The following is a 10,446-nucleotide window of genomic DNA, read 5'->3' on the forward strand; positions in this document are numbered from 1 at the left end:
CTCCCTGTGACTCTCTCACTATATATATCTATAATCTGTACAATTGTAATTAAGTTATTGAATACAATTTCAACAGTTCTCATCTGGTATCAATTAGCTAGGGTTTTTTCTAGTCTCACGGCGGATCAAGATAGATATGTTAATTCTTTTGAATGAACCGTCTGAGATGTTGCTATAAGTTCTATGGTTTCTTCTACCGTGAACTTCCTGTCCACCGCCCATCACTTCATCAGTATCAAACTCACTCATAAAATTTTTTTGTTCTGGCATACACAAGTGGTTCCGTTCCTTCGCCGCCACGATTTAATGAAATTCGTTGACGACTCTCTACCATATCCGGCAGCCCTTGTCTCCGTCGACGAAGGTTTGCTGTCTCAGCTGAAATCGGAGTACATTGCCTGAGTTCGTCGTGACCATCAACCGCACAGGGCCTCATATATATATATATATATATATATATATATACATATAAATGCTCAAATGCGGCTACGCCTTAACTTGCAATCAGTGCGGATACACCAATAATATATAAAATATGCACCAATAGTGTTAGAAAAACGCACAATAATGAAATGAACAAATGCTCCACAAAACACACCACGCACACAAAAAAATGTGTCATACCTCCCAACACCTAATGGTGTGTTTCCGAACACTGTGTGGTGCTTTTATGCGTACCTAATGGTACATTTGGTGGTGCTGCATATCTAATGGTGCTTTCTATGATGCATTTGTGCATTTTATTGTTGTGCGTTTCCTAACATTATTGGTGCATGTTTGTATAACTATTGGTTTGTCCGCATTGACCGCACGTTAAGACACGACCGCACTGGAACTAAGGTGTGTGTGTATATATGTGCGCGCGCGCGATCAGGTAAATACTAGAGTTTCTGCACCTCCCTTCCCTACCTTATCTTGGGAATGTGAAGGTGTCATCTATCATGAATTCTCGAGGCACAATTTGTCGTTCCTTTGCTTGCTAAAAGAATTAGCAAAGGTGACAAACTTATGTGGTGGCCGGGCTAGAGATGAAAGAGGTCATTTGTTAAGTTTGAGACTTTTTTTTTTGTTTTTTTTGTTTTTTTTTTCTTTTTACTTGATTTTGTGGATATTAAAGATATGTCAAATGAATATGATCATGTTCCTATCTCTTTTGTTAAGCAATTTGTAAATTGAACTCGATCATTTGTTAAGGGTCTATTTAGAAAGTAGGAAAATAATTTCTGAAAAATGTTTTCTTGAAAAAGAATCATTTTTCAAAAAACATTTTCCTTTCCCATGTTCGGTTGCATTATGAAAAACTGTCTTGGTGTGTTTGATTCATTTTCTGAAAAATGAGTAGAATTGTATAATTATATATTTTACTTAAAATATAAAGTAATATAAAAATATATAAAATAATAATATTTATTATATAAAAAAAAAAAACCAAACCAGAGCAATTTCCGACGGACTAGTTTCAGTCGAAAACCCGTCCGCAGAAATGGGTGAGATGGCTATTTTGGCCGAGAACATGCGAAACGACCATTTTGGCCATCCCGAAAAATGACTTACAGAAAAAAAAAATTCCTAAGTTGTTTTCCGAAATTTTGGCTTGATTTTTCATGGTCAACGGAAACACATTTTCTGTGGACCGCATTTTTTGGACATTGCCAAACACTGAAAACTCGGAAATCATTTTCCGGGTTACCAAACACACCCTAAGGGAAGGTATGTAATTCCCTCCAACCAAACACTGATTTCTATTGCCAAAGAAAAACATTGCAATTGAATTGCAACTACACTCTACCAATTTGCCCAACTTATGACAAATATGACCAATTCTTGAGAACATTATGTTTCATCTTCAAACCAACTTAACAAATCTTCATTATAAACAAGACAAAAGAAAAAGGGACAATAATGCTACAAAGAAAACAGTCTGGAATTTATTACTGTAAGTGAATGTGCACTCCACATTCTTGTTAGATATAACAAGTCAGGTTGACAAAGAAGTAGGCAGTAAAAGAATTTACACGAAAGCAATCATCAATGGAAGAAACCACTTTAGGTAAAACACCAGTTTCATGATCCACCATTGCAATGGTGGACACCGTTACTAACCGTACTGACGGTACAGTTTTGCCGCACATTTACCTGTAAAGAATTTACATGAAAGCAACCATCAATGGAAGAAACCGCCTTACTTAGGTAAAACACCACAGTTTCATGATCCACCATTGCAATGGTGGACACCATTACAAACCGTACTGTTTTGCTTCATGTTTAGCTGCTTCAATCCCCATATCCGAATTGTTCGATCATCACTTGCAGAGGCCAGCATATGAGGGTTTGCTCCATTCCAGCTCACACAGTTGACAGTCCCCGAATGCCCATGCAATGTCCCGACAAGTTCTCCCGAGCTTCTATGCCATATATAGACCTAAAAGAATAAAATAAAGATGTATTAAAATCACTGTTGCAAAAATCCCCCGCCAAGGCCACCTAGGCGCTAGGCGCCCCTAGACCGAGGTGAATTGCTCTCTAGGCGTCCGCCTAGGTGGCCAACCGCCTAGCGCCTAACTCGGCCGAATTTGGCCGAGTTAACTCGAGCGAGTCGGCCTTGTTAATTTTTTTATTATATTTATATATATTTAAATTTATTTATTTATATAAGTAAGAGAAGTAAGATATATATATATATATATATATATATATATATATATATATATATATAATATAATATAATATAATATAATATAAATATATGACATACACCCACATGCATTATTTTTTTGTTTTTATAGGTCGCCGCCTAGGTACCGCCTTCGCTTAGGCGCTAGGCGCTAGTCTACTGCCCGACTAGTGCCTACTGCAACCATGACTAGAATCACGTTTATATGCATATAAGGCAAGCATGATACACAAATCTTCAGTCTTGCAAAGAGGCAAAAACAGGAAAAGCTAGAAGATTGCCAAGTGTTAACAAGAGAAGAAGAAACTACCTGCGAGTCCTCACTTCCGCTTGCAATAAATGCGTCATCTAATCCACCAAAACAGGACCTTACAACAAAGCGATTGCGTTTGTGGCCTTTAAATTTGGCTATGCATGTCACACTTCCATCGATATTCCAAAGATGAATTTCTTGGTTAAGCAGACTAACCAAAAGGTACTTGCTGTCCCTGGATAATACAAATGAGGTTATATCTTGATCCTCCTTAATTGATTTCTCTGCTTTTGATTCCCATCCAAATAATAGTATCGTTTTATCTTTATGAACAGAAATGATCTGTTTCCCATCGGTAGTGATCCCAATATCAGACGTTCTAATAGTCCTTTGCCCTTTCCAACATTCCAACTCATTTCCATCGAGATCCCACATGCTAATGCTTTTATCAGTAACGCCAGTAAATATCGTTTTGCCATCGGGAGACCATCCACAAGATATTAAACCAAGCTCACTTTTCTCATAAATATGAACACATTCCCCGGATTGAACATCCCAGCGTCTAACTACTTCCTCCGCTCCACAAGTAAGAATCTGATTGTTATCAGGGCTCCATGAAATATAGGAGACAGGTTTTTGGTTTGCAGAAAACCGATGCTTCAAGGAGACTCGACCATCCACTTTGACCTGAAAAGAACAAGAACAGTTGAAATTTTTTTTTTTTTTTTAATTTCACAATTGATAACAATAAAGTAGTATGGGAAAAGGATTTTTCTGACAAGATTAATGGAACCATAGATTTCATTAAAGGATTTTTCCAATAATAATTTTATTAAATAAATACTGAATCCACAAGGAAAATATGTCAAAAGATTTTCCTTATAGCATAAAATCACAATTTTGCAGCTTTATTTGTGATTGAATTATTCTTCTCAATTATTCCTGAAGAATGCCAAGTTGCCAACATCATATTCAAAAATCAAAAGTGCAAAATGAACCTATAGCATGAAGATTGGTATACGCATTACAGTGATGTGCACACATATGAACAAGTAATAAATAATGCAAGGCAATGCTGAATAGATTACAAAAGAAGAGGTCTAAGCAATTAAAAGGAAATAAAGTAATGCTTTATCACATCAACAATATAATAAGGGCAAGATGAGAACACTCCAAAAGTTACCTCCCATATAATAACAGAAGAATCTGCTGATGATGAGGCCAAGAATTTTCCATTGTGCGAAAATTGCAAGAACCAGACTTCATCACTATGCCCCTGCAGGATCTGCACAAATTACATTGTCAAAATACTCAGATCCGCATAAAGCTACCAATGATGAATTGTAAAAAAAAAAAAAATGTAATCAATGAGATGAAAACTTGGAAAGAATGGAAACACTTGAAATAGTGTCAAATTCTGTGCATGCCTCATTGGAAATTAACAAAACTAACTCTTTGATTTTCATTTTCAGTGGTCAAACCATAAATAAAATCACCATACTCCAACTCCAACAATCATGTAGATACAAGATTATGAAACTAAATTGCTAAAATTGCTACGTCTTGCATTCTAGGGTAATACAAGAGATTCCTCGCTTTGTTGAAGAACCATAGGTGTCTATTTGTAACCAGATCCATTTTCCCGTCATTATCTGGCACTGTAAGATTACATCTGTGGGCATTCCTTGTGTCCAACAAACCCCTTGTCCACTGGAGTCAAACATTTGGCATCAAAAGAGTTATAACTTTCAGATATTTGTCACACCATTGTTAAGGTTTCAATGAACCCTTTTACCTTTTTCTCTTTGGATGGTCATAAAACAGGGACCTTAAACCGATGCCAAGAAATCCAAGTGGAAAGCAGCAAATGAAAGAAACTAGGAATCACATCCAATGGCAAAATAAACAATTATAGACAGCTTCAGATAATAGTAAAATTATTTGTTCCAAAAATTCTTTAGTTGAACACATTTGATCTTGTTAGCATCCATTCTGTTCTGAATTTGAACGAAAGTCCAGCAGTTACTAAAGAAAACGTTATTATCTAACACGACAACTAACTCCAAACCAATAGAGAATCAGTTTCCCGTATACCTTCAGCAATTTAAATTCGGTATAGAGTTTGACATCATAAAAGCTCTGAAATGCCTACTCAAGGAGGGCAAGACCAGCAAAAAAAAAAATACAGTTTGCTTGAAAATAATTCCTTTTGCTCGAAAAAAAAAAAACAATACAGTTTCCTGTATATCAGTATATCAGTATATCTCAACAAAAATATGCATTTTGCTTGAAAATAATTCCTTGCACAAAATACGTTCTACCAACTTTAAAAAAAAGTGTCATCAGCATATTTATCTCCTCTTCATCACCCTTGCCAGTTCTCCAACTAGGGGAAATTTATTCAAACAAAGGGTAGGAAAAGCATTTTACTCAAGCTCTAATAGCTAAATTCAGCGTCCACAACAACCATCAACCTCTGCATGCCTTCAATGCTGTCAAAAGAATAGGTAAGAAACCTTACCTCCTAAAGTAAACAAAAATTTGAACTCAACACTCTAAGAGATTGGAAGAACCAAATAATCTGGTCTAAGGATGGCAATGGGGAAGGGTGGGGGTGGGGGTGGGGGGTATCCCCTGCCCCCACCCCTGCATTCCCACCCCAACCCCTGCACTCACACCCGCACAGGTAACAAATATCCACCCCCGTGGGTGTTTTGAAGGGGCAGGGAATACCCACGACAAAATTTTTATCACTATTCATAAAGACAATTTCAAAATTTTAAATTTAGTATAAAATTTATAATCCATTTGCACAATAAAATATCAAATATACTGTATTAATACATTATATCTCAAGAATAAAAATGAAAAAAAAAAGTAGGTACAAATTTATAAATATAAACCATACAATAATATATGGTTGTTTGTGTGTGTGTGTGTGGATGGGTGGGTGCAACTTGCAAGGGCAGGACAGGGATACCTCTCCTGTGTGTGGATGGGTGGGTGCAAGGGCAGGACAGGGATACCTCTCCTCGCACCCACCTCCATACCCGCACGGGTACACAAAAATCTCCCATACCCAAATCTTGTGGATATTTTATTCCTCATTGAGGCGGGGATAAGGGTAACCCGTTGGGTGCAAGTACCATTGACATCCTTATTCGGGCCCACCAGGGAAAAAAGATTCTCTTAGATCATGGGAACAATGCAACCACATTTTGCTTCTTAATGAAAACACAATTAGAGGAAAATGAGCATTGAGGACTTCAAAGCCTTTGATATGCTCCCAATTAAATTTCTTAAAAATAACCTTAATAGCCTTTCAAGCTCTTTTTTGTTCTGCAAAGATGAGCCATGAGTTTACTCACTCCTGAAGCCTGGGGGGCTTTGCCTGGTGTGCTTGGTGGCTACAAGCCTACAAGTGGTAGGGTGGTGGTGTGACTCACTCGGCATGTGGTGGATTATTGGCTATTGGACTTATGGTTGGACATTCATAGTTAGGCCAATTCATTGATTGGGTCTAGGCTCTATACTTGTTAATGTGGGTTTAGTTGGTTGAGTTCTTTCTTTTAAGACTTCTATAGCTTTTGCCTTGACTGATTGTTGTAAGAAAGGGTTTGTTCCTCTTCCTATAGTAGGTAGCTCAGTTCTTCTATGGGGCCTGGATTTTGTTATCTTTTATTCTCTTAATAAAATGGTCAGTTAAAATAAAATAAAAACCTTTAATAGCTTATAGCGCTCGGCCAAATTAGAAAAAACTAAGACAGATTCAAAGAATATAAAAGTCCAAGTAATAATAGATTGGAAAGCATAAATGCCCAAAACAGGGTAGGCTAAACTGGAAGTAAAAACATGATAATGCGTTAAGCAGATCTACAGTCTACATTAAATCAATACTCTATATGAGTGTGAGTGTGTGTATGTGTGTGTATGTGTGAGTGTGTGTATGTGTGTGTGTGTGCATGTGTATGTTTTTATTTGGCTATTAACCAATAAATAACAAGTTCAGCAAATGGTGAGAAAATACCATATAAACTACATGTTAGATAACAAGTTTTGACCAACTATTGTTTTCTCACCTGTAAAGTTTGAGAAGGGATTTGATCTTTGCCACACTGATGATCAGTGAGTAATGACATTTCTCCAGCCAAAGAGTTGTGAAACCTACAACCATCTAATTGTAACTCAAGGGCCTGTTCAACAAGATGCACCAATCTTTTCTCAGGTATCATTACTGTAGGAGGAAGCAATCCCTTCAATTCCTCAAGCAGTTTTGATCTCGACTTCATTCTGACAATGTTCTCGCCTGATATGCCAACATGAACCTGCTGTGAATGAGACAAGATACAGGAGGAAAGCTCACGTACTCTATTATGGTTTACGCCTAGAGGGGCAATCTCAGTCCTTAAAGTCTTCAAAGCGCCCATGACATTTTCACTACCAAGAAGTTCAAGTAGTTTCTGCTCAAACAATACAAAAGATGCCAACTTTACAGTGGTTTGATCCACAATACCAAGCCTATGCAATGTGATTACACTTTCATCCCATTTTCCATCGAGGATTTGCTGCATAAACAAATTTACAACTGAGGAGTGCAAATGTATCCCCGACTCCTCCTCTAGCTGTGCCCCTGTTTTCTTATAACCAAGAGAATATAATGCCTCAGCTATGATTTGAACAAATTCAACTTTCTTGACAATTCCTTTCGAACCAACAACATCATAGTCCCCTTCACAAACTAGGGACCGAGCCATTGAACAGTCACTCAATGAACAATTTGTGGGATCTCTAAGAGACTTTCCGTTCAAGAGTTCTCCCAGTTCTCCTGAAGATACCTTCACACGTTTGAATGGCGGTTCATCATCCTCTACACCTCCCATGAACTGTATAAATCAGTCCATATATGACTGAAATATAAATACAGACAAAAGATCCAAATAGTAATTCTATGCCCTCCAACAAATAAGTAGAACCTTCCTGTGTTATCAATAAAAAGAGAACATATGTGTTAAAACAGACAAAAAAAAAAAAAAAAAAAAAAAAAAAAAAAAAAAAAAAAAAAAAAAAAAAAAAAAAAAAAAAAAAAAAAAAAAAAAAAAAAAAAAAAAAAAAAAAAAAAAAAAAAAAAAAAAAAAAAAAAAAAAAAAAAAAAAAAGTAAGAAGAGGATGCAATAATCAAATTGTTTCCTGACACCTAAACATTCCGCTGAGAATCATATACTGATTAATGAGAGTCTTATACTTCTGTCAGTTTCAATATGGAACCTTACAAACCACTACAAATTTGTAAGTTTAGCATATAACAGCAGCTTATTTTGTTAAATAAAGGGCAATCTTCACTAGCAAGCTGCTGTCACCAACAAATACGAGTTAAACAACAAAAGTAAATACCTAAACATAAAATAGAGATACACAGAAATACAATAAAGCATATATAGGGACATAGGGAGTAGGTAAAACAAAAGGAATATATGGCCTATTACATTAGACAACAACATTTAAATAATTAGAAATAGCATATCAAATTCCTGGAAACCTTAAAAACCTATGTTTTTGTTTTATCAAATATAAAGGGAAACTCACAAACTTTGCATTTTTTTTATATACCTTTCAGTATATTGAGGTTTCCTAAAACTTAATAACATAAAATCTATTTTACGATTTCAATGCTCCAGGGACAAGTAATAGGCAGACAAGAAGAATGGGGATGAGAAAAGTCCAAATAGATCTACTACATTACAGTGTAGATGCTTCTTGAGTTAAGCAACTAACACTGAGATGATTATAGGACAGCAAGAATTGGATAATTATATCATTGCTCAAGTCACTTAATACACCCCACAGTAAATATTCATCTCTGTTCTACGAAATGTATAATGTTCTGTGTTAATGTTCATGCCTTTGAAGTAATAGTTCACCACACTTGTTGGTAACATTCATCACTTTTAAGGGAGGCTCATAAAGCTTGATAGCGAAGAAAGTTGGAGTCTATAGTTTACTGTTTATCAGTTGACAAGAGTTAAACATTTGAGTCTTCTTCTTATGTCTCATAGTCACATAATTCCATAGCCAATTATGCAATGATTGCACTAGACCAATTCTTTAATTATCCATTTAATATCCTTCCTTTTCTTTTCAGAGATGTCACCATAATAACTTGGTTAAATTAGCTCAGAACGTCAATCTTGTGTTCTTCCCTAGGCAGCATATAACTAGGAACCAAATAAATATTAAGTGTCATTAAATATTAATAAATGATTCATATTTCATTATCATGTTCCTAAAATTTCCATTTGTGTCGCGATAAAATCATAAGAGTAAAGATATGACTCTTACAGCTCCATCGTTACTGATACCGATTTATCTCACTTTCTATTACAGCCTAAAGTTGGAATTAGAGAAGGAAAATAGCTACTGCCCTTTCATAACTCAAAAGCAAAAATTTTAAGCTAGATAAAGTGGTTTGTATTTTTTATAAAAAATAAAATAAAAATAGCTCTACTACATTTTCAGTTCTGAAAAGCAAAATTATGCTCATTGAAGCTAATTATATCTAGAGAGTCCTAAAGCTTCAATTAAAGAGGGAAAATTAGCTACTACCCTTTCGGTTCAGAAAAGAAAAAAAAAATTAAAGCTAAATAAAGTGATTTGTATTCTTGTTGTTATTGATAAGTGATTTGTATAATCAGTCCTACATATGAGAAAAAATCAGATAACAGATAATACTCCTAAAATAACACTGAGCTAAATCAATCAAAAAGACATGAAATCAAACAAAGAAAAACAAAAAAAAAAAAAAAACACAACAATAATCTGAAATTCAACTCCAGAAATCCACAGAAATGATAACCCAAGTATAAAAATTAAACCCAATTCAAAGACCATGCTAGTAACCCATAAAGCAAAATGCACGAACTAATAAATGAACAATATCACAAGAAATAAACAGATTAATCAAGAATCTCCAAATACCCAGACAGTGATTTCAAGTATCCGAGCAAAGCAGATGCCAAAAATAGGGGAAATGTAAGTAAAATGAAAAGGGGAAAACTTGTGTCCGTAAGATTACACTGGATTCTGTGGGCAAGCAATGTCTTGATTGATGCTTGGCTATCTAATAGTTCTCTAAGAAAAATTGATTCTTGATAATGGCGGTAGGGTGGGGCAAGGGATTTGGAAAGAAGATGGAAGAAATTGAACCGTGGATATTACAATTTTCTATTCATATTCAATATACGGTGCAGATAGTATATTGCGTGAGGAAACCACCTTAGGTTAATATTGAAGAAGAAATCCACAAAAGTTGGTACAAGGGTCTCTTTGAAAATTTAGAAAATATTTTCTGATTTTTCAGAAAATATTTTAATTTTTTTAGTCTTAAATGTTTACTTTTCATAAAATATTTTTAATTTTTTAGTGTTTGACTAAATATCATAAAACTCTTTTTCTGTTTAACTAAAAATTAAAAATTCACTAGAAAAACTTTTTCTCTCTAGCTAAGGCAATTTTGGCTTTTTTT

General features: G+C 35.2%; 1 protein-coding gene across 1 annotated transcript; it reads right to left on the minus strand.

Moving 5' to 3' along the window:
* Positions 1-1,903: 1,903 nt before the first annotated feature.
* Positions 1,904-10,168, minus strand: LOC116000951 (WD repeat-containing protein 26 homolog). Its single transcript, XM_031240830.1, has 5 exons — positions 9,997-10,168; positions 7,007-7,904; positions 4,111-4,212; positions 2,985-3,614; positions 1,904-2,422 (listed from the first exon to the last, which is right to left on the minus strand). Exons 2-5 carry the CDS (start codon positions 7,805-7,807, stop codon positions 2,207-2,209), a joined length of 1,749 nt encoding a protein of 582 aa, XP_031096690.1. The 5' UTR covers positions 7,808-7,904; positions 9,997-10,168; the 3' UTR covers positions 1,904-2,206.
* Positions 10,169-10,446: the final 278 nt, after the last annotated feature.

Source organism: Ipomoea triloba, chromosome 13 (assembly GCF_003576645.1).
Source record: "Ipomoea triloba cultivar NCNSP0323 chromosome 13, ASM357664v1".
Classification (NCBI taxonomy): domain Eukaryota; kingdom Viridiplantae; phylum Streptophyta; class Magnoliopsida; order Solanales; family Convolvulaceae; genus Ipomoea; species Ipomoea triloba.

What these genes read in the sequence shown, in the direction of transcription:
- LOC116000951 (XM_031240830.1), bottom strand. Translation starts at nt 7,807, where the DNA reads ATGGGAGGTGTAGAGGATGATGAACCGCCATTCAAACGTGTGAAGGTA. An exon ending in TCCCTTCTCAAACTTTACAG is followed by an intron (nt 4,213 to 7,006) that starts GTGAGAAAACAA and finishes TAATTTGTGCAG; the next exon opens with ATCCTGCAGGGGCATAGTGA. An exon ending in GCGGAAGTGAGGACTCGCAG is followed by an intron (nt 2,423 to 2,984) that starts GTAGTTTCTTCT and finishes TTATTCTTTTAG; the next exon opens with GTCTATATATGGCATAGAAG.